The 26,063-nt window shown below is 33.2% G+C and overlaps 1 protein-coding gene across 1 annotated transcript in view; it reads right to left on the bottom strand.

The window, feature by feature from the left end:
* Myo81F (unconventional myosin 81F) overlaps positions 1–26,059 on the bottom strand; it is a 178,973-nt gene extending 152,914 nt beyond the window's left edge. The window contains exons 1-2 of the mRNA XM_072532583.1: positions 25,870–26,059; positions 2,300–2,406 (exon numbers count right to left, since the gene is read on the bottom strand). Coding sequence (XP_072388684.1) covers positions 2,300–2,406; positions 25,870–25,897 — 135 coding nt within the window. The 5' untranslated portion in view covers positions 25,898–26,059. The remainder of the gene's footprint in view (positions 1–2,299; positions 2,407–25,869) is intronic.
* Between the last annotated feature and the right edge of the window lie 4 nt (positions 26,060–26,063).

Below are 26,063 nucleotides of genomic sequence, written 5' to 3'. Positions count from 1 at the left end.
ATAATACGCCCAGTCCTAACATATGGTTCAGAGACCTGGACTCTAACAAAAAATAATGAAAACATGTTAGGATGTTTCGAAAGAAAAGTACTAACGCGAATCTATGGAGCAGTGAATGACAATGGAATGTGGAGAAAGCGATACAACTTCGAACTTTATCAAATATACCAGGAACCTGATATCGTAAAACATTAAGATAGGACGTCTGAGCTGAAGAGGACATGTAATGCGAATGGAACAAAATGATCCATCTAGAAAAACGCTCCTTGATAGACCCATTGGTCAGAGAAGAAGGGGAAGACCCAGGGGGATGAAAGAAATTCTTGAGGAACCTAGGACCCTCGCAGGGTTGGAAAGCCAGCATGTTTTTTTGCAGTTTGCTATACAGCCAGTTACATGATCTTTTAATCTCATTAGGTGCAGTAAAAAGTTTTTGAATTATTTGCAATCGAATAGACTAAAATAGATAAATTTAAAGTTGGGAAATCAGTACAACAATTAATGAAAAGAAGAGAAAAATGTATATACATACACATATATATCCATAAACACATACAATTAACATGGGTCACTCGCTTCACGTCCAGGGGCCCATCAGGACGTTATAATATATAACACACACAGGAAAACTAGGGCACGGTAAATAGGATTAAACATATAAAGGAGAGAAAACAAAGGGAAAAAGTAAAAACAAAAATTTTTTTTAACTAAAGAAAAATATTACATTTGGTCAAAAAATCGATTATGCAATCGTAAATTAATCTATTTTGAGTCGCTAGGGGAGATAAAACGTTAAACGGAGATTTGCCGGTAATATGAACCATATTATTATATAAGGTGGATTCCAAATTATATTTGGCACAACCAAAAATTACATGATCTAGGTCGCCTTCTACTCCACATTTTACATAGTTTTTAGTCTCAATCACATGAATTCTTGCAAGATGAGCAGGAAAACAAGCATGTCCAAATTTTAGCCTAGATAAGAATGAATGTTAAAGTTTACTTTTTAGTGACTTCTTCTATTTATTTTAAACCAGAATCGTACTACATTCTACCGAGGAATTTACCACTCAGTTGGATTCATTTGGGAAAATAAAAGCAGCTTCTTTAATTTTCCTATCTTTACAATCTGTGTCCTTTATGACTATGGATGAATTATACCATTGATTTCTATGTTCATTTTTCTATGTTTTAATATTAGAGATCTGTCAGATTCTCTGTTTTTGATATAAGACTGATGTTCACTTATTTTAATATTTAATGGTCTTGATGTTCCACATATATAAACATTTTCGCCAATAGGTAATGGAACAATTAAACACTGAAAACTTTTGTTTTCAAAACTTCCACAAAATTTATTTTGATTTTGTTATAATTTTTTTATCACTACAGCTGTTTCAACACATTCCCTTTCTCAGTTGATGTTTACACTTAATAGTGTTTAACTGAATAAGTTGAGGAGGGGAGAACTGTTTGTCTAAAGTTTGTCATTCAGAATTATGTCTGTATTTTTTAATTGGTTAATTTCCATAGATTCTAATAAAGATATCTTAAGATCTTCATTTTGAATGCGAAGAATTTGAAATTCTTCATTAAAAGAATAATTATGGTATAGAAGGTGAAGTGCGTGCATAGAACCTGTTTTTCTATTATTGAAAGCCCATTTATGATCTGCTATACGTATTGTTAAAAGTTCCACCAGTTTGACCGATGTAAGTTTTTGGGCAGTTGCCACATTTAATTTTATATACACCACTGTGTAAGTTGTTTTTCTTTTGGCTCTTGTTGTTCTTAATATATTTGCCTAAGTTGTTGTTTGTTCTAAAAGCTGGTATTAGTTCTTTCATTTTTGTGTGTTTTGCTATTGTTGTTGATATCTTGCCTGTATATGTAATCGAGCAGAAGGTACTGGGTTTTTCCCTGGTGGAGGAAATACTAATTTCAGGGCATTCTTATGTAGTTATTGATTTAAAATTTTATTTATTGTTTGTTCATTAAACCCATTGTTTACTGATATTTCCTTAATGAGAATTAGAGAAATGAAGAATAAAAATAGAGAATCAAATTAGAGATAAATATTTTTGTTACTTTGTTAATATTGCATTCATCTATATCATCTTTTCTCCGGGAATCAAACGAATTTTCAAAATTTTAAATATGTTATACGTCCATTAGCATAGTACTAAATAACTGTATAATAATACTTTTTAAGAAGTCACAGGTTTTTTAATTATTGATCAAAAACTTGAAAGAGATTAGCGTTATAAATGTACTTCTAAATTTATAAAAAGGATACGTATATTTTGTTGGCTTCATATCGAAGCTTAAGATTCTTGTTGATGACTTCTTCGTCAAGGACGGTTAGACTAGTCATATCGGGTACCCCATTTTCGGGAACAGCTCCTGTAACAAAATAGAGTTGCTGAAATATTTTATTACTAACATCCTTCAACATCTTCAATAGTTATATATATATATATATATATATATATATATATATATATATATATATATATATATATTAAACTATATTATTATTAAATTATATTATTAAACTATTTGAAATAAGATACAGATAATAGATGTACTAATCATTTGTTTCTGGATGTATTGTATCTATATAAACCTACTCCGTCCATATGTATCAATGGTTTCAGATAGGCTTTGTCTTATTTTTTCAGATATTCCGAGAAAGAAGGAAGGTGAGAGAAAGAAGCGAAAGCTTTGGAGTCATGCGTAGAAGGCTAAAGTTATACAAGCTGTTCGTGAGAAAAAGATGAAGTACCTTAATGCGTCCAAGGAATTCCAGGTTCCCAGAGTGTTTCTTTTCCGCCATGTCAACAGTAAACAGAAAGAAGTAGAAGATGAGTTACAAAAATATTCACTTAAGATGAAGGCCATGTTCTATGGCCAATCCCTCACCCATTTAAAGATGAGTCTGCCCGCAAAGACTGGTTTTACGCTTATGAAAAGCAACCCGAATGTTTGTCCCTAAACCCATGGGTACATCTTTTACCAGAGCTAAGGGATTTTGTAAAGAAGTAGAAGTTTTTTAACCTGGTCGATATCATTTTCCAAAAACACAACTATCCTCCTAACAAAATATATAATGTTGACGAAACAGGTTTATCTGTTGTTCAAAGTAGAGTTCCTAATATAATACGCCTAAAAGGAAAGAGAGAAATTGGGTCGCTTACTTGGTTGTAAGGGTTCTCTCGTGACTATTATTTCCTGTATGAGTGCAAGAGGTGACCTCGTTTCTGCTCTTGTGATATTACCGAGGATGAACATGAATGACGAGGTGCTCCTTCAGGGAACATCGCATCATGCCACCCGTCTGGTTGGATACAGACAAATATTTTTACTAAATGATTTAAACATTGTAATAAAACTTTCACCTGTGTCGCCTGTTGTGCTTGTCCTTGATAGACACATAACCCACAAGCGGAACATTGATGTAATTAATTTAGCAAGGAAAAATCATGTTACGATTTTATGTTATATATAGTTCACATAAAATCCAACCATTACACAAAATCCTTATGGGTCCGTTAGAGTCTCGCTATAGTGAAAAAGTGAGATCTTTTTTATGAGATGGAATTGTTTGGCAAGGCCTATCTTAAAGTACAACGTGGGGACATAGTAGTAAACGGCTTCAAAATGACTGGTACTTATCCTGTTATTAAAAATGTTTTTAACACTGAAGATTTCATTGCTTCTACACTCACTGCCCCTAGGCATGAAATTACGAGAACAACTAATTACCCTCTTCCTTGTTAGTCTACTATTTTTGATTCATTTCAATCCTGTTCTTTTTAAAGTCCTATTGTGGTTTCCTCTGATGTTTTTAAGTCGAAATCTTTTGTCCTACCGAAAGAGATATCGCCACCACCTCCAAAAAAGCAGAAGTCCAATAGAGTCAAAAAGATCTAGAAGATTAACTGGATAAAAAGACCGGAAAAAAGAACCAGGAGCTTCAAATCAACAAAACTAGGCAAGAATTCAAATAACTTAGACCTAAACCTACTAGAGGTGATTCCAGTGTAAGCAATGATGGATTATTCCACTCTGATGTAACATCTGTAATGGAATTCATGCCATCAGCTAAATAACCAGAAAACAAAGACTCTGAATGTATCTTCTGTAATGGAAAATTCTCCGAAGAAAAACGAGGAGAGATTTGGATTCAATGCTTCAACTGTTCTTTGTGGGCCCACCTTGACTGTACCGGAGCAGAGAAAGAAGATTAAGTGTGTGATTTTTTTGTGAAAAGCAGTAATGACTATGATATAATCTTAAAAATATGGTTTTTATATATAAAATTTTCTTTTCAGTTAATGTTTTATGAACTCTATATTAACCTCCATTTGTAACTTTCTTTTGTAATAAATATTTTTATAAAAACTAAATAAATATTTCATTTCTTGCAAGTGATAGTTCATTGCAATTAGTTGTAGTATGGAGTCATGATGATTTTGGGAATTTTTATTCAAAAATAGTAAGTTATCTTTTGAAATGTAAATGGTATTCCACAATACCCTCCTCTCGTCTACCTGTTAAGGATTTAAAAAAAATGTGATTCATGGTATACCGCCAACTATAGGAATTCATTTTCCTTGTGGACATTGTTAGAAAGTTCCCTATTACATGTGACTAAGGAAAATTGGCAAAAGGCGATTGACCATAATATGTTAAAAGAAGAAACCATGTGGAATTTGAACAAAATCGTGATAATAGCTTACCGATAATAATATCTCATCAGAGACTGTCATATTTCCTGATCTTGGCGAGTACACTGAATACGCTGAATTGTAAAAGTACAGTTCAAATCATTGGTGAGGTTAGGTTTCCAACCTGTATTATATATTTGAATTGTTTTAATATAAAATATTCGATATTAGTAATTATAGTAATTGTAAAATTTCCTATATTTGTATTTTCACTATATTGTCTATTGTGAAAACATTGTTTTAATAATATTTAAGGTTAAACCTCAAATACATTCGTATTTTAACAATTAAACTCTTTTTCATTCTAATAAGTAACTTTAATAAAATAAAGTTTGTAATTTTAGGAACTCTTTAGTCCTTTTTACAGTAAAAATCATTACTATAATTGGTTTCAAATGAGTGTAGAGTAATAAATCATGAAGTGTCATAAAATTTGCCTGAATTTCGGTGTCGTCATGGGCGTAGGCAAATGGACGGATGTCAACTTCGTCGTCAAAAATTGATGTACCTCAAAATATCATATTTTGGATATTTTGTGATAACCAATTTTATTTAATTTTTCGATTAACTTATTCTTCAAACTCGTATTCCATTATATGGTCATTAAAGCTAATTACATTTTTATTTATAAAAACAAATTCACTTCCTTACTGAACGAATAAAAGCATTAGAAGAAACTGATAAGGGTATGACGCACCTCCTAATATTACTAAGAACTAAAATAAATCAACATGAAGACTAATAACGCGTAATGAGGTTTTACTTACACTTTCATTATAATCCCTCTTTTATTTTATTATTATCATTCGACATTCGACATTCGAGTTAGTAATTGTTACTACACCAATTAAACGTACAGTAATATTGTGATATAGAAATAGTGAAAAAGTTATAAAATGGCGACATTTACTCCAAAGAAAAGAGGTGTAAAAAATTCTCCGCTATCTGTTAGTGAAAAAGTTATAATTTTAAATGTATATGATTGCATAAAACACGATCACCCTAGTTTGTCTGTGCAAGAAAGTGTTGAGCGATGTGCCCGAATGACTGGAATTGGACAGTCCACGATTTTTAAATTATTGCGAGAAAGAAAGATATCAGGCCAGTTAAGTCCATGCAAGAGAAAATCAGGAAGACCAATAAAAATCTTAGGACACCAAACGTGACATTCGAAGAAAAGTTCATTCGTTTTATTTTAAAAAGGAAATACCCACCCTTGACAAAATACTAATGGAGATAAGCCAAGATAACGATATTCCTTTGATATCCAGAAAACTTTAAAAAGTATGAATTTTTCCTGGGAAAAGCACAATCGAAAGGCACTATTACTGGAAAGTGATGAAATCATTTGCTGGAGACGAAAATATTTGAGAACTATAAAACAGTACCGCAGAGAGCACAAGAAAATTTTTTATCTTGATGAGACGTGGATAAACGAAGGTTATATAGTCCAAAAAATGTGGCAAGATAAAAATGTAACAAGTGCTCGCCAAGCTTTCATAGAAGGCCTTTCGACGGGTATTAAAGTGCCTTCGGGAAAAGGGAAGAGGCTTATAATTGCTCACATTGGAAGCGAAGAAGGATTTTTAAAAGAAGGTTTGTTAAGCTTTGAGTCGTGTCGGACGGGAGATTATCATGAGGACATGAATTCGGATGTCTTCGAAGACTACTTCGGGGAAATGTTAAAATTTCTTCCAGCTGATTCGGTCGTGGTTATGGATAATGCAAGCTACCATTCAAGGCGCATAGAGAAGGTACCAACTTCAGCTTGGAGAAAGCAAGAAATTATTAACTGGCTGTCAAATAAAGGTATTCAGTTTGAGACGAATTCAATAAAGAAGGAACTACTAGCCGTAGTAAAACAACATAAATCTCGCTTCATAAAATATGCCGTAGAAGATGTAGCAGAAAAGTATAAAGTAACTGTGCTACGCCTACCGCCATATCATTGCGAATTAAATCCCATAGAACTTATATGGGCACAAGTTAAAGGATATGTTGCAAGGCACAATACCACATTTAAAATGAAAGATGTCAAGGTATTGTTTGATCAAGCCATTATGGAAATCACATCAGAAAACTGGCAAAAAGCAATCCAGCATGTTTTAAAAGAGGAATATAAAATGTGGGAACTGGACAACTTGGTCGATCAGGTGGTTGACCCTATAATTATAACACCAGGGGATGATGACAGTTCTTCGGATGAAGACTATAGTGATGTAGAATTGTAATAACGTATCCAGTAAAGTTTTTGTAGTTTTTGTGAATAAATTGATTTAAACTCCCCACAAGTGTTTCAATATGTAAAGTTCATTCGTGTGTGTTTGTGAGTATTTCCCGATTTCGGTTCGTATATATTTTATTGTTACATTTTATATTTTTTTAATAACACTGTTCTGCTGTATTACATTTTTATTTCCTTTAATATGATTTTTAAGAATGCATATTCTTTTGTCAATTAACCCACTAGCGCGCCTCTGGCTCAGTGTTTATCTGTCGATAACAATGGACTAATCCCTTAAAACAGGGTGATACCTACCTGCTCTTTATGAAACGACAGAATTTTGCAATGCGGACGGAATTTATTGACGGATTATTGACGGATTACCCTGTAGCGCTTTTGAATACTTCATGAGATTTTATTACTCTACACTCATTAGAAATAGATTAAACTAATGTGTTGTGAAGCTCACAGATATTTTCAAAGTTGTTTTTACATTGTAGCCAATAAATATTTTTTCCATACGAAATATAAAGAGCGGGTGTAAAAAAAACTAATAATTCACACAAACACCCCAGAATTTTCCTAAGAATACGCCCATTAGAGTCTTAATAGGGATTAAAATAAAAAATAAGAATCGGCTATTGTTAATAAGCTTTGCTCAATACCGGTGAGCAAAGTTCTAAAGCACAAGTGAAAAAAATAATTAACAAACGGTTTGTTTGTTAGTCTATTTAACGGTATTTCATGTCCATATATTCATGTGTTGAAATCCCCAAATCGATCTGTTTTTGTTGGTGTAGTAAAATATTTTCAGCTGGACCCGACGGTTTTTCAACCCTTAACGCCGCCGTAAATTGCCGCCTGACAGACTACGTGAAAAAGTTTAGGACCGTGTATGATCATTGGCACCGCCCAAATTAATATGCTTCCGTATATTCCCCATTCTTTTCAGTTTTAAATGATACGACCCAACTAGCTGAACGACTGCGCCAGAAGACAAAAGTTTGGAGGATGGCAAAATTTATTTTCAGTATAACGTAAATACCATAATATTCCGGTTATAATTTAGTGACTGTTTAGAGTTTCGTCTATCAGCAATGTTAGAGAATGATATTAAATTACAAGACAATTGTTACCGAAAACCGAAATAATATCTATCTATATAAAAGGCTAGGCTAAAAGATCAACTCATACTATTTGTCCGATAGGATAACTCCTACGAAGAAATTTGAATTACCAACTGACATTTCAATAATATTTTGTTCTTAAAACGATACGTTTAATTAATAATACTAATAATATTAATTACATATTAATATAATTAATAATATTGGATATTGATAGGTAACTGCAATTTTAACGAAAATTTTAATAAGCAAAATAATTTAAAGCTTTATGTTAGTTTAGAGTGCCACCTCCTCCTAGCGCCACCTAGGCAAGAAATCTAAACTACCAACTGACATTTCAACCTACGAGTCAATTATATTTTGTTCTTGAAACGATAGGGTTGATTTCTTGCTAATTCAATGTACAAATTGATGATTAAAATATCCTTTACTAGTCATATTTCTGCTATAGCTTGTGGTCTACTGAGGAATGGGGTCTACCTGTGTGGCTAAACAACACCATAATCTTTTCTCAGAAGGGTTTGCACACAATATTGAAAGACAACAAACCGTTTTTAAGCAAAATGTTTATTGCTAATGCTAAGTAGTAATAAACATTTTCAGGAATATACAACAAACTTGTATTGTTTCTTCACTATTATATAAATAACACCAGAAGGGTTTGCGCAAATAACAACCCCTCTTTTTAAATAAAATAGCCTGGTAGATTTACAAAAATTAGTTCAGTCTTGACTATCAACCACACAATATCTGGAACGAGAATGTTGCTGAAAGACTTCTACAGAAGAGTGATTTTATCATACGAGTGCGCTGTGGCGTTTCTTTGACAACAACGGACTTCTTGATAAAGCAGATGATGCTCAATCTTGCCATCGTTGTGGAAGTGCCATGCAGCAGAAGGCACGAAGAGATCGAGGTGGACAACCGAGGCCAGTTCTGCGTTGTCCTCGCAAGGGCTACCAAGTAACACGGTTCGTTCTTGAGAGTAACGAATTTTTTCATTAGTGGAAAACCAACGGAATCACGGAGCACGGAGCGACGACCCTGGGTGTTCGGGTTGAAAAATGCGGCAGGCTGCCGCTCACAGTTCAACACAGGGGATCGGGCGGTCGTGGTTAGGTACAAAGATCAGCATCATGGAGAAAATGCGAGGAGTACCACGTCAACATTTCCAATCTCATTTGGACGACTACTGCTGGAGGATTCTGCGGAAAGATGAAGAAGACCTGTTTCTCGCATTGACCTGTCAAGCAGGTACATAGATAGGGTATTTTTCTTCTTGGTTTTCTAAATTCTTGGTTAGGGTGCCTACACGACTTTTTTCAGTTAGAATCATTGACTGCTTTTCTCTCTTAAATTAAGGTCCATGAATTTTTTCTTTAATGATAATTAGGCTGTATCGTTGTGTAAATAATTAGGGTACATATAATTTTTTTTGTAAATAGTTGGTGTGCTTTTTTTGTAAATGTACCTTTTATTTTACATTTATTTTCCTCCAAATGTTTCATCATCACCCAGCCCTTTGCGTCCACTGCTGGACATCGACCTCCTTCATTTTTGTCCATTGTGCTCTATCTTGAGCACTTTTCATCCAATTTCTTGACATTTTTTGCGATCGTCAGTCCAACGAGTAGGGGATCTTCCTCTACTTATTTTGTCTAACCTCGGCCTCCAAACGGTCGTCCAAATGTTTATTACTCGAGAATAAATATTTTTTTCTATAAGAGTTGTCTTGCATTTCGTGCGATCGGTAGACCGCACACTATATAATAGAGCTATATGCATAGGTAGACCGCATACTACAGTGGCACCGAATACGAATAGTATGCAATGTCAATGTCAAAAGACATAGTCAATTCCTCTGTCGTACAGATCAGAAGGCTACTTGACAGGTGCGTCCAAGCCTTTATGGTCACTATCATAAGATCAGTGTATTAACACAGTACATTGCTAAAGAATTCTTTTAGTATTTAACTGTGCTATTGACATGATACGCGTAATCCATAGTATTGACTGCTAAAAGAAACAAGAGTCGACATTTGTAGACCCTGTTTACATATCAGAAATCCTGATACTTGGATAAGGGTGGCCAAAAGATCACTAAAGTATTCTGTAACCCATCCCTTACTGTTTGATACGGTTCGATACGGCAAACAGCAAAAGTTTACTGCTAGTTTCTGAGAAAAGAGGAAAAATGTTATTCATCTACACATTTATTTGGTTTTAACGTGAAGTACTTATAGTGTGTAAAAGCCAAATGGAACAAATTCATTATTTAGGTTACTGTACATATTTATAAAAAATCCCGAAACACGTCAAATTTAAATTATAACTTGACATTCTTTAACGTGAAAATGCAACCCCTACCTTCAACCCCCTTAGAATGACAGGTACAACCCCCAATTTTTAAAATAGGAAGTATAGGCTTGTGATATATCTTTTGAAAGGTCTTTTGATTCTCCATTCAAAAATGTTGTCGCTTTCAAGTTTATTAAGATTAATTAAGATAAAATAAATTAAAATCATGTAGTTACCGAAATTCGCTACAATACAATCAAAAACTAAAATGTAATGCAAAACGTAATAAAATGTAGAACACGAAAAAGAACTATGAATGTTAATGAAGTAGATGTTCAAAATGTTCACCGCGAACGTCTTGGCAACATCCTAATCTCAAATAAAACTGTCTTCTAACATTATTTAACATAACAGGCGTGATCGACCTAATCGCAAGCGTTATTCGTTCTTTTAAGTCATTTAAATCAGAACGTTTAGTTTTGTACACATGGCTCTTCACATATCCCCATAAAAAGAAATCTAATAATGTAAGATCAGGTGATCGCGCTGGCCATTCAATCGATCCTCGCCTCCCTATCCACCGATTGGGAAATATTGTATCGAGGCACTGCCGGACATTAAGTTGGTAATGTGGTGGTGCTCCATCCTGCTGAAACCATATCGTATTCGCTGGAATTTGAGGGTTTCCTGGATCAGGATATAAATTTGCCAACGTTGGAATGACATCATTTTGAAGTAGTGCCAAATAATTGTTGCCATTCAAGTTGCCCTCAATGAAAAAGGGACCGATGATATTGTTTCCTACAATCCCTGCCCAAACATTAACCTTTTGAGGGTATTGAGTGTGTTCTTCTCTCATCCAGTGAGGATTTTCCGTGGTCCAGTAGCGGCAATTTTGCCGATTAGCATGAACGTTAAGTGAAAAAGTACACTCATCGGAAAACATAACGTCTTCTAATTGGATAATATTGTTGTTATCCAACATGTCCATCATTTTATCTTTTATTTTATTTTTTAATTTATTTTATCTTAATTAATCTTAATAAACTTGAAAGCGACAACATTTTTGAATGGAGAATGAAAAAATTGGGAGTTGTACCTGTCATTCTAAGGGGGTTGAAGGTAGGGGTTGCATTTTCACGTTAAAGAATGTCAAGTTATAATTTAAATTTGACGTGTTTCGGGATTTTTTATAAATATGTACAGTAACCTAAATAATGAATTTATTCCATTTGGCTTTTACACACTGTATAATCTTTTTATTATTATTAAATAAATTTATTGTAACTTTTGTTTGTACCGTTTCACTATATTCCTAACACTAATAATTGGGTTTAAGATATAAAAAACAACCATACAGTGTAAAGGTAAACACAAAATCTAGACAACCTATTTGAATAACCGTGACATTTGTTAACAAACAGAATACTTGAGGACATTTGTATAGACACATTGTATCTGTCATTAATAATAGTATCTACTCAGAGATTAGGTAGCAACAAAGAAATTGTTAGGTGTAGAAAAAAAAAACGAGCAACTATTCATTCTCAATGTTGACGTAAAGATGATAGCAAATAGCAAAGCATGAAAAAATGTGCTACTGCAAAAACTACCTGCACTTGGGTGCACAACTGCACGAGCAAAGTGGGCGTTTTATTCGAGAAATTGAAAAGCGAGAGGCAGATGTTTTAGTACTTAGTCAATAGCCGTAGGTGAAGGGATTTATGTTTTCATTTTATGAGGAAATAAAATCTTTGTTACATCACTTGTTTGTTTGTACAGAAATAAAACAATAAGTTTGTTTTTAAATATACGTTTATACTTTTATATCATCTGAAATATTTAAACAACAAGAAAAATAAGACTAAGAAACGAATGATTCATAAACGTATTAATCACAAACAAGCAACTAACAAGGAAAGTGATAAGTATATCCAAAATGAAATAGTTTTGAAGCGAAGCTTTTATACTGGCGTTGTATTACTTTTTTCTCTATAGTAAAATGCTGAGGTGAGCGTCACGGAACTATCAATTTCAAATTTGCGAAGTAGGCGTTGCATTAAATTCATATTGCAGTTCATTCACATACTAAGGCCGCTAGTGCTCAAAAATTAGGTATCAATAACAATTACTGGTTTTATCGTGGCAGCCGTAGCTCAGTGGCTACGTTACTGGCTTAACAAGCTGGAGGGCCTGGGTTCGAATCCCGGCACCGACAAAAATTTCTAATTTAACTGAGCTGCCACCGTACTTCGGAGGGCACGTAGAACCGTCGGTCCCGGCTACGAAAGTAGTCGTTTAGTCATGTTAGGGGCGCTTGCGCGACCTAAATACCCTAACACTAGACCTTAGCCAGAAGGTTACACGAACTTTATTTTACTTTTTTTACTGGTTTTATCAGGACAACGATCCAAATCACACGTCATATTCGTACTTGGTTGCTTTATAATTTCCGAAATGTCATTAAAACACCAGCCCAGTCACCAGATTTGAATGTTATTAAAAATTTGTTATTGGCATTAAAAAATAAAGTAAATAATAGCCCAATATCAAATAGAAATGAATTGAAAGTAAAAATTACTGAAGCTTGGGACACAATATCCTCAGAGTACACTAGAAAGTTGGTCGAATCAACGCCTAGACGATTACAGGCTGTAATTGATAATGAAGGAGGATTTACAAAATATTATAAGCGTATTATATTATATTATAAACATTACAATGCGTCGATTTTTTTTTCTTTATTGATTTTCTTGTTTTAAAGTTTGCAACATTTTAGTTGTGTCATCATACATAAAATAACTAAATATTTATTGTTATTTAAGTATGATATATTTGAAACACAAAAAATAGCTGATGCTATTTTAGAAGAGTTATAGTAATTTAATTTCAGTATGTTATTTTTTTCTAATAAATATTGGGCCACTGACACAAGCTAGTTTTATTGAGTAGCTTCTTCTTCTTCTTCGTGCGACTAGGATTACTCCTGTTTGTCTGCCTCTTATTCTGTTTCAGTCGTTATTGACTGTACATTATCTTTCTACCTTTTTGGCAGTCTTCCAACGGGTCTTCTGCTATACGGCTTGTTGTTTTTACAGATGTTCGCTAATCTATCTGGTCCCATTTGGTTTACATGTTCGTTCCAGTTTTTTTTTTCTTGTTTTTATCCACCTGTTAATATTTTGAATTTTGTATTGTTCGCGTATACTTCTGTTTGTGTGTCTGTCTCTTAATGATATGCCCGCTATTGATCTTAACACTTTTATTTCGATATTGTTGATTTGTTGTTTCGTCTTTTTTGTATCGGTCCTTGTCTCCGCTGCATATGTTAGGATTGGTCTTACTGTTGTCTTGTATACTTTCATTTTGCTTTCCGTGGTCAGATATTTGTTACTCCATATGGTTTCTCGGAGGCAACCACTTACTCTTGTCGCTTTTGATGCTTGCCTTATGGTCTCTGTTCTTATATCCCTATCACTAGTGATCTCTACTCCTAGGTAATTGAATTTAATTACTTGTTCTACAATTTTGCCGTCTATTTCTAGTTTGTATCTACGCGGCTCTTTACTGATCACTATGCATTTAGTTTTTTCTACTGATATTCTCATATTAAGTTTTTTTGCTGTGATGTTGAAGGTGTGGAGCTGCCTTTGTAGGTTATCTTCGTTATCAGCAATTAGTACTGCATCATCGGCATAGCGTAGTATCGTAATTTTATGCGCTCCCATGTGGTATCCGTGTCGTTTTCTTACTTCGTGAATTATTTGATTCATCACCATATTGAATAAGAATGGGCTGAGCGAGTCTCCTTGGCGGATTCCTCCTTTTAGTTCTACGCATTCTGTTTCCCCTGTTAATTTCATTAATTGTCCTTATTATTTGTCAAACCGTCAAAAGCACTTTTTAAATCTACAAAGCACATGTATGCTGGTTTTTCATATTCAATAGACTTCTCTATTATTTGTCTGCTAATAAAAATTGCGTCTATTGTGCTGCGGTTCTTCCGGAAGCCGGAAGTTATTGAGTAGCTACTGCATCATTTAAGCTGTGAGCCATTGTAGTTCCGAAAAAATGTCAAAACATGAGAAGATTATTATGTTTATATTATATGGCAATTGATTGTAATGAAAATCACATTTTTAACTGCTGTTTGATGTTTAAATGTCCACTCCGGAAATCGATTTCAAAAAAGATTATTTCAAAAAGTTGCAAGGTATGTTTTTATAACCGAAAGTTGTTTACGGTCACGGCATAACCTATATTAGCTCAGCCATTATGCCCTCTAGTATTCTCCTATCGATCTTTTAACATTTTTTGCAATTTTTTGTTGATCTCTATTCAACTGATGCAAAAGTCCTAATCGGAATTTTACAAAGTTGTGTTTCGAGAATTCTCAAGAATTTGGGACTAACTCGCTTGTTTACCAAATCCGTTTTAAAATACTACGGCAGAGAAGAAAAAGATTGGCTTAGAAGTAGTTCTCGACAACTTTGCTTAGAAGTCGATCTGGAAAAGTCCACTAATGATAAAATATGCTTAAATAACTCATTTGAGAATCCATAATAAAAATATTAGTCAATATGGACGCTCATATAAACGATTCCCATAACGGTGTATATATATATATATATACCGTTATGGGAATCGTTTATATGAGCGTCCATATATATATGTATAGGCGATTCCTATATTAACTATTTTCTCTTTTGTCAAACAGACGTCTTCCAATTCGAAGGAACGAAGTCACTTCTGTTTGCCGTTCATTCATTTCTACCATCATTCGTCTCTACGATCATTCATCTCTACGTTCTTACGTCTCTTCGTTTATCTCTACTACTTACTACCTGTGACGATCCTGTCCGTCTGCTTCTCTTTTCGTCTTCCTAAATCAATTTGAGCAATTACGGATTGAAGACCGTAATTCGTTACCGTACCTGCCGTCCCAAGTACCTGTTGCGAGGACAACGTGTCAAGTGCCTTTATTGAGAGCGTTCTATAAACGAACGTCACTACCTGTGTCCACCTGTTGCCTACTGCATAGTGAGTACCTATATTTTTATTGACTAAAGCTCATCTTCGCTATCTAAATCATAAGAAGCTGATTTACAACATTCAGTTTAGTGACTTTGCTATTTATGGTTAACTCAAACCGAATGAACTACCACGGGTATAAACTTACGATATAATATATACGTATAAATTACGAACCATTTGTTTTATATTAATGTAAGTTATATTTATGATAAATTTTATGAATAGATTTGAGGTGATCACGTTCAAAAAAAATTTAGTAAATGTTTACGTATTCTCAAGGCTCTCATTATCAATAAATAATGATTTATTTGACGAATATTGACAATTATAATATTCCTTGTTTTTTTTTCTATTCTTGAGAATACTACATTATTCAGAATTATTTTTCAAAAAAGATATTTTTTGTTGTATTCGATAATAAATTGTGCAATCACTTATCTCGTGCCATTTAACTGTGCAGTAAAAATTGTTATAGTGCATTTTTTTACTAATATACCTCAATATAACTTTGTAGACGAACTATTTGCCTTTTATTTTTTTGTTATGATATAAATTTATATTTTTGTGCATGGTGTATCTCTGTCAGGCATTTTTATTGATTTATATTATTATTTGTTTTATCAGATAACTAGTGTATGTGTGTCGAAATATTAAGTGTGTACCGCACAATCATAATATCTTTTCTCTCACGGTTTACTTTATTCTCCTGTGATTATCTTAACTGTACCTTACCTTTTTGTTATCTTATTCTATATGTCTTAAGGTTTCCCTGTTCCTCTAAAAATAGGGTGGTGCCCAAATATTTCCCTTCTCTTATCTTCTAACTTCTCTTCTCTTTATCTTCTAACTTCTCGTTCCTGTATCTTTAGTACTTCTCTAACTGATTCTTTATATTTGAGCTGTAATAAGAGCCCCGACCAAGATACCTCTACCAGACTGAAGCCCGAACCTAGTACCGTTCTTTGTGTAACCTCTAATCTGTCATTAAAGAGGGTACAATCTAAAGGTGAGTTGTCAACTTTTTTTGTTTCTAATTATCTGTCTAGCCTGAAATTCGGTTTTTTTATTACAGTCAATATGAGCCAACCAAGTACTTCTGGAATATCGTTGGGCCAGAGCCAGAAGCGACCTTTCGACCATTCGAACCTGCACAGGAGATGTATGATCGAACACGATCTTTGACTACTAAGGAATTAATTGCATGTCTTGAAGAAGATTCAGATATAGAGAATGCAGATGAAGTATAAGTTACATATATCTCTCCTAACGTTGATGAAATTACTGACGACGAAGTCCTATATGATAACCTCATTCAAGAAGATAATATTGATGCAGAAATTGCTGGAACGTATGAAATTTACGTTCCGACAGCAAGTGATTCTGAAGAAGATGTTATGCCACTCAGTAAAATTCGCAATAAAATGCAAAAGTGTTTGGAGTGGTGTTTGTTTCCCAAAATGGGAAACAAACACCACTCCAGCATTCTCGACTCATCCTGAAAGTATTAACAATCTTTTATTATAGAACATCAAAGCCAGCCATGGAGGAAAGTCGCCCATCGAAATATTTTCATTATTTCTCGATGATGAAGTCACAAGCCAGATTGTACATTTTTCAAATAATTATGCAGCGCAAAACAATTGTCACAAATTCGATATGAATGAAGCTGAACTAAAACGCTTTATCGGTATCTGCATATTATCGGGTTATCAACATGTATTGGTCGAAAGATGAAGATAAGGAAATAGCCATTGTGAGGGAAACAATGTCTAGAAATAAATTTCGATCAATCAAACAAAATATTCATTTGTCTGATAATACTCAAATAGACAATAAATTTGATAAACTTTTTAAATTTACAAAGGAAATGGTACATATTTTGGACGTCGTTCATGCAAGATGTTCATTCGGGGAAAGCCTCTAAGATTTGGATTTAAATTATGGTGTCTTTGTTCACATACAGGTTCTTCTTCTGTAGGTGCCGTCCTCTTAGCGAAGGTTGGCGATGACCTCTGCAAAGTGTTCCCTATTTTGGGCTTTCCTTATTAAACTTTGAAAGTCTAATCCTGTCAAATCTTTAATGTTGCGCAGCCAGGTCATTTGTCGTCTACCCGGGCCGCGTCTGCCTTCTATTTTCCCTTCTATAATAAGCTGAAGGAAGTTATACCTGTCGTGTCTAAATATGTGTCCAAGATAAGACGTTTTACGCTTCTTGATAATTTCTGTGAGTTCACGTTCTCTATTCATGCGCCTTAAAACTTCTTCATTTCCAAACATACCATACAAACATACAGGTTATTTGTACAAATTCATACCATATGGAGGAAAACAACATAATTATTTTAATTCGGGTAAAGTTTGGAAACGAAGGTAGTTTTAGAGTTCCTTTCTGTAGTTGACAAACCTCAAGAGCATCGAGTCTCTTTCGAAAATTTCTTCTCTTCTTATGCTCTTTTTGCGACACTGCAGGATCTAGGCTTCTTTGCCACAAGTACTATAAAAGAAAACCGAACTGCAAAGTGTCCATTACACAATAGCAAAACTTTCAAAAAGACGGCACGGGGAACATTCGAGTCTGCATTTGATAATGATAATGATACCATTTGATTAGAAGGCACGATACAAGTGCACGAAAAAAATGTAGGTTATGCAAAATTCATCTCCATCCCGAATGTTTCGAATCATTTCATACAAAATAATAATTATGTTCTATGTATAACAGTATTGGCCAAGGGTGCGTACACGCACCCTTAATTTTTTAGATGTTATTGTTAATTTTTTTGTTAAAAAATGATAGACATATCTTAATTGAGGCATATTTAACTAGTTTCAATTAAAAAATTCGGAAAAATTACTGTTTTTCATTGCTTGGCCGTTAATGGGTTAAGGATCAAGAGCATTGCGAAGTTATGGACGAAGCTAGGATAATTTTGAGACAGATCTCGTATTACGAAAAATACACATTCATAATTTGGTTGAGTTTATGTGAAAAAAATCAGAAGTTTGTGAATGTGTAATTGCAAATATGTAATCTGTCAAATTGTAATGAATCATGCCTAATTTTATTTTCGATTCTACACCACTGGTTGTCTGACACGTGCTGCTCTTGCCGGTGCCGGTTTTATCACTGTAGTTAGGAATACATAAGACAAGATTATTTAGGGAATAGGATGAGCAGCACCATCTGCTTGTAAGGGACTTCATCGTATTTTATTTTTTACTTAGAAAAACAAACAGGTGACTGGATGTCTGCCTTGGCTGGCGTGGGTTGCTGTAAGTTTTTAAATTCTGTTTCTTTTTTATTTCTCTAATTTTAATAAAAAAAACTACAGATATTTTAATATATAGAAGAATTTCGTGCTCTGAGCTGTGCAGACCCAGTTAATGTTCGAATTTAGAGCGTTGGCGCAAAATGTCGGGAAAATGCTTTTTAAATGCGTTTATTTTTTTCGAATCCTGAAAAAAGTAACAAATATTTTTAAAAAATTTAAACGCGGAATGAAAGATAACATTATTACCGAGGGCCGAAAGTCCCTTAGAATAAACAAAAAGTTTTTTTGAATGAGATATTTGACATTAAAAATCACACTAAATTTTCTCTTCTTTCTCACCGCTGTAACTTATTAAAATAAATATTATAGAAGTTTTCAGGAACTTTCGGCCGTCAGTAATAATGTATTATTTCATTGTGCGTTTAAATTTTTCAAAAATACTTATTAGTTTTCACAGAATTAAAAAAAATGAATGCATTTAAAAAGCATTGGCCCGAAATTTTGTGCCTACGCTCTTAATTGAGAAAAATGAAAGGAAAACAATTTTTTCTGAAACTTGACAATGATTGTCGTATTCTTTATAACTCAACGAGTAGATACACTGGAGATGTTATGCTATAGGTCAACAAACATTATAATTTTTCAAATTTGAAAATATTTCAATTGCGTGCTAATTATTGGTGCAAAGTAATAAAAGTTGATTTTAAATTCTTGGTTCACTTGTGTTTATATTATTCACCATCAAGTTCTGATGCTCAATTCATTGAAGATTTAGATATATAGAAAAATATATATAGAAAAACTATTACAAATTGCTGTTTATGAACAATTACTGGAACATATAACAAAAAATAACAATCTGTCTGGTTTTCGAAAACAATTCTCTTGTGAATCAGCGTTAGAAGTTACATTATGTCACATAAAGAGTAATTTAGATAAAAATAAGTACATAGTCGGTATAATTCTTGATTTAAAAAGAGCTTTTGAGACCATCGACAGGACAATATAAACTTAAACAATAATAAATAAACAATATGAGGTACAGTAATTGCGTGGTTCGAAAATGATATAGAACACCGCAAACAGAAAGTGCGTTTAGAGTGCTAAAGACCAATTGTCATCAGAAATGGATAGTAATACAGGAATTTATTAATCTTTTTTTCGATGATACTCTAATTTGTTGTATTAAAAAAAATTGTATGGTAATATATTTTAGATAGATATAGCTTGCTTGATACTGAGAACATAAATTTAAATATTAATAATGAAAAAATTGAAGGGCTTCTACAACAGTTCAAAATTTGGGATTATAGCTTGACAATATTTTTAGTTTTGATGATCACTTCGAGTACATCATATAAAAATATCAAAAAAACTATACTTTCTGGATAGAGTATCTCAAAAGTTGTCAATAGAGATCAACACCACGGTACATAACACAATTATTCAACCTAATTTTGACTATTGCTCATCAATTTTATTTTTATTTATATACGCGAAAAATACCGGGAATTCTCTTTTGAATCGTATACAGACGCAAATGTGCTCTATCTCTTGTTCTTAGTGTTCAGAAACCGGTAAAGACAGCTCCGCCGTACGAGGACCAACCGCAAGTGAAAGCCTATAAATGTCGTGAGTGAGTGGGCAGCAGCAGTATTGGTAAGACTTTTTATAAACTTGATTAGGTATTAACTGTATATCCCTTTACTACCCATCCTAGTTTATTTTGAACCAGCCCTATGTAAGTGGTACCACAATAAATGGCAGCAGCCGAAAGAGAAACGTTTCATAAAATAATAAACATAAAGACACCTAATCAAGAATAAGGTGCAGAGAAATAACAAATATCATATGGCAGAGTTAATCATCATGGGAAAGATTCAAGAAAAGACAGATAGGTAGAAAAAAGATGTCTTGGTGCAACAACATCCGACAGTGGACTAGATGAATCCCTTTTACCTCTGTAGAGCAGCGAGAATCCGCGAGGAATTTGTAAGATCACCAACCTCCAGGAGAGAGCACCGAAAGAAGAAGATATCCTCAATATACAAAAATAACGAAATAGTGAAACTGTACACAAAATGTATTGGTAATACTTTTTCCTGACAATAAACATTTCGCCGCGAAGCGATTTTGTCGAAAAAATCGTTAAAGGGGAGACAAATCTTTATACAAAAACTATGGTCCAATCTTTACCTCATAAATATGGATAACAACCTCCAAAAATTATAGAGCTGAAAAATAAAAGTTAAATGGAAACTTTTTTTCTTCTGCACTGCTGTTTTGTTTTTTTTTTGAAATTTGGGCCAGTCATTGGATTCCGAATCTAGAATTATCACTAATAAGTTTCCAGAAAAATACAGGAGCTTAATAGAGTTATTTAGAAACTTCTGTGATAATTTTGAAAAGTTACTGGTCAAATAAAATTATGAATATCGAACTGTGGCATAAAACAGAACAGTAAAAGATAATGACTACAATTAAAAGACGAAAAGGAAAAAGGTTGACCATACGTTACGGTAGGATAAAAACCATTATCAAAACGATTATCAACCTTAGAGGAGAAGTTAAATAGGGAGACCGGCTAATACCTGAAGAAGTAATACAAGACAACAAGACAGCACCAAAGAAGGGATTTACGATGGGAAAAAGTGAAGAACAAAGGTAGACTCTACGTCAGTGGTATTTTTACGACTATTCAATACATAATTCGGACTCCAAGTATTGTTTGCTTTGAGTCTTAGGATGGTCATCAAATCTACCGCTGAAATATATAATTCTAGAGAGAGGAAACCTGCGATAGCCTCTAAAGATGCCATTTCTGTACTATTCAAGGCTCCTCTCATTTAAAACCTCTTGTCATTTAGAAAACACATGATTGCAAACCAGTCTTTTTCTACCAAAGTACTGGACCATATGTACCTGTCGGTTGTATCACTGATATGTACAACCCACAGATTATCTTCGGTTTCAGCCTTCAGGTTTTACCTACAACTCGTCTGCATTTCCAGAACAGTCGCGAAGTCCTGTTGGTTATGTTATTAATATAAGTGTTCCAATTGAATATTTCTAGTTTCTCCCCAAATGATTTCAGCTCACTGAGACCAGTAAGCTTCCTGTTATTAGTAAAGCCTATTAGTTCAGTTTTAGATGGCTTCACAAAGAGTTCTCTTGCAGATACCAATTCTCTATAAAATGAAGTTCATATCACACCTGTTATTCACTGTTATAATATCGTGTGCGAAACCCTGGATCCAGATTCCTTAGCTGCTAAGCCCATGAATCAGGTCGTCAACGACTATATTCCATAATGTTTGTGATAATACACCCCCTTGGAATGTATTATCTTATTATTATCCCTTAATTGCCCTGAGGTTTGGGGCAACTTCATACGTATGTGTGGATATTAATCTGCTCTGAAGCATCTGAATAATCTAACTGCTTGTAATTGCCCTTAGGCTTGTGCCAACTTTATACGTATCTGTGGATATTAATCTGCTCTGAAGCATCCGAATAATCCACTTGCTTGTTATGTTGTTAATTTTCTTACAGGGGTTTTTATTAAGATTGTTTTTTTGATGTACCTATTCATTCAAGATTTTATCCATACTTTTCAACATGAATAAAGTGAGACTTAAGTTTTGCTAAGGTGCAATCTGTTTCTTCTGGTTTCCGAATAAACGCCACCCTCGCTCTTCTCCAAGCATTATTGGGAATGTACGCCAGAGAATGGCTAGCTCTAAATATTTGGATCAGCGATACCATAATTATTTCGTCCCTCCTGGAGTAGCCTGGAAAATATACCATATAGTCCCGCAGTTTTATATGGTTCAAACGTTTTAAAAGCCCATCTGACCTTGTGTGAACCAAAGATCACTTCAGAGCCAGCCAGCCAATTCTACTTGGGCTGAAGTTTGTTTGTTAATCATTTAGTTTTAATATTTATATAGGTACTTACGTTAATACATTTTAAAACTATACATAAATATCTACTTAATTTTCCAATAACAAATCAATAACAACAATGGATATCAATATATGAATAAACTTTATATTACCGAGTCTATAAATACTTATTCATTAAAATACAGTCATTAAAGTGCCCACTTCAACATTATGGTTTTCATATTTAATCCATTTTATAAGTGGATTTTCTTTTAATTAAAAATCCTGCAGAATGAATCACAATTTTAGTAATATTCAAATTGCAATGCTGCATCTGAATCACCATTGAAGTGTTGAAAGTAAGCAGTTAAAGGAGACAAAAATGTTTAAGAATTAATGGAAAAATGGTCTATAGTAAAAGAATTCAGGCTTTAATGGCAATATATATAATTATTATTATTTAGGAATAGACAGAATGAGTAGTGATGATAGATTTTTTTGTCTCATGTGAATATTATTTGGTTATTATACCCTTTATATAAGAACTATATATGTAAATCTAGTATGGATGTCAAACCTGGACCCTAACCAAAGCAAACATGAATAAACTAGCCACAACAAAAAGAACAATGGAAAGAGCAATGTTAGGTATATGATTGTCAGATAAAAAGAGGAACGACTGGGTAAGATCCAAAACAAAAGTCGAGGACAGTCGTTTACAAAAGTAAACAAAAAAATATTAAAAGAATAGCCGGAAGAAATTGGAAATATGTTGCTCAAGATACAGACCGATGGAAGGAGTTGGGAGAGGCCTATGTCCAAACATGGACAACAGAAGGCTAAGAAGAAGAATATGTAAATCTACTAGTTACAAAAGGCATCGCCTATGTGGCTGGTGTTTAAAAGTTTTTATTATTAAGTATTTCTTAAAAGTTTCGGCAAATGACAGGTGATGAAACGAGAATTTTTACAATGGTTTATTCGATTAATAAAGTCTATTTTATTTTGTCCAACATTAAAAGAAGTCCCTTCTATTAAAATAGAAGGGACGTAATTATAAAGAATATTTTATTCTCTGATGAAGCAACTTTTTCAAGAAATGGAGTCACTAATCATTACATCTGGACCGACATAAATCCTAATGGGAAAAAGTGTGTCACCATTAGAGAATTTTAAAGTAAACGTTTAGGCTGAAACTGTCAGTAATTATTTAGTAGTGCCAGTAGTTCTTCCAATAATTTAAATGAAAAAATTATTCATAATTTTAACAAAACAATCTGTCTCTCTACTTAAAAGATGTACCATTAGCAATCAGACAAAGTATGTGGTTTTTGCAGGATGGTGCTCCACCCCGTTATAGCCACATGGTGACGGAATTTTTATATCAACAATATCCAGCACATTGGATATGAAGGGGACACGATTCACCAATTGAATGGGCACCACAGGGTCCACATCTGGATCCAATGGATTTTGTTTTTGGGGATTTATGAAAAATTATGTTTATTTCATGTAAACATCTAGTGCAGAACAATTAAGAAACCAAGAAATTGGGATGCTAATGCATTTTGAAAGAGACATTTGTTTTTTCAAAATATTCGGTATGCATTGTTGAAATGATGCAGAGCCTATATACAGGTAGTGAGAGGTCATTTTAATATTTTTTTAAATTAAATTAATATCCTTTCTATTCCTAATTGAAAATTAATCATAAATTTAATATTTGTAAAAATCTATACTGCATTAAAAAAGTGACTGTATCTTCTAAATTAATGATTTTACAATTAAATATTTACTAGAAGACAAAAACATGAAATGGGTACATTTCATGTATCTGTATTCTACTGACATTCTGTTTTAATTCTAATATTAAGTACTTAAGTATACTACAAAAAGGTGGAGGAAAAGATTTGGAGACCCCCCCCTAAACATCTATTTTAGCTACTTCAGTTTTATTGGCCATGGCATGCTAACACATAATATAATTTTTCATAAAAAAGTTTTAAGCCGTTTTGGAGATATGTAAATGAGGAAAAACTAGTTAGTAAGAAAATTTGGAATAAATAAAACAAGGTGTCGGGAAAGCTCACACAACTTGACTATTTATGTAGGTAACAGATGGACCCATTTTCACTGGAAGACAAAAACACAATGTCTTTACAGAATAAATTTTTGTGCACCTCTACCTAGTTTTTTAATAATTAATAAATCTTCAAAGCTGTTAAATAAAACTAATCCCGAATTAAAATTTAAACCCCTATATTTTCAAATGTATAATTTATAAAATTTTTGTTAAATTTAGAACTTTAAATTTGCATTTAATTTAGTAAACAGTAAAAAATTTATTTTCTGATAAAAAAACTAAGATAACTTTTATTAACACCATACACACTCAAAACATATGGTCAACCCCTGGAAAATCTTCTAAGATCAATACAAAGTTTCTATCTAATTTTTGTAATTCATTTTTACAATATATAGCTCTGAAGTAGCTAAAATAGATGTTTAGGGGGGGGTCTCCAAATCTTTTCCTCCACCTTTTTGTAGTATACTTAAGTACTTAATATTAGAATTAAAACAGAATGTCAGTAGAATACAGATACATGAAATGTACCCATTTCATGTTTTTGTCTTCTAGTAAATATTTTTAAAAACTGCTATGATTATTCTTAATTAGTTTATGTTAACAGTGTATTCTTGTTCAACAGTTAAATAAATTATGTTCAAATGAAAACATTTAAGTATATCAAGAGAATTAAAAATTCTAGGGCCTCTTGAAGTTACAATGTAAGAAAAAAATATTAAACAACCCTAAAAATATTTGAAATATTTGCCTTATTTGATTTCCATTTTTAAGACTGTTGACATTCTGAATCTTATTTGTTTTGCTGAAAAACTTTCATAAAAATTAATTCAATTTATTAACCTGTAAATTGAAAAATAAACAAGGGAGGAAAACAACAAATACGTGACTAAAATACATTACTGAGGAGTTTGATCATGGCATCCAAATGTTATCGAAATATCTATAGACTACTTTTAATAGAATTATTATATTGTACAAACAAATTAAATTTGTAACAAATATTGAACACTTTTCTTTTACTTTCAGACAGAAAAATATTAAATTTTCCAAACAAATATTATAGGTTCGTTTGTACTACCCATTTTCATACTCTTAAATTAAATTTTAAGATCACAAACAATTTTCTTTGGACGGAAGCATGCAAAATATCAATAATAGATACCCTCACTAAAGGGTGGTAGCAAATTAATAGTTTTTGCTGTTAACTTACCCGTACACGAGAAATCCAGCTCAACCATGTTTAATTTTTAATCCAAGAGCATTCTAACACAAATTTTCATTCATGAATTTTTAAAAAAACGACACTACAAGTCCAAACTACATTATAAGATCAGAGGAAACGAGCAGAAACATAATAGTTGCAACTGTCAAGCTCTCCAAGACCGATCACCGACTGACTGACTA

Source organism: Diabrotica undecimpunctata, chromosome 5 (genome assembly GCF_040954645.1).
Source record: "Diabrotica undecimpunctata isolate CICGRU chromosome 5, icDiaUnde3, whole genome shotgun sequence".
Taxonomy (NCBI): Eukaryota; Metazoa; Arthropoda; class Insecta; order Coleoptera; family Chrysomelidae; genus Diabrotica; species Diabrotica undecimpunctata.
This window is presented reverse-complemented; position numbering and strand designations above follow the sequence as displayed.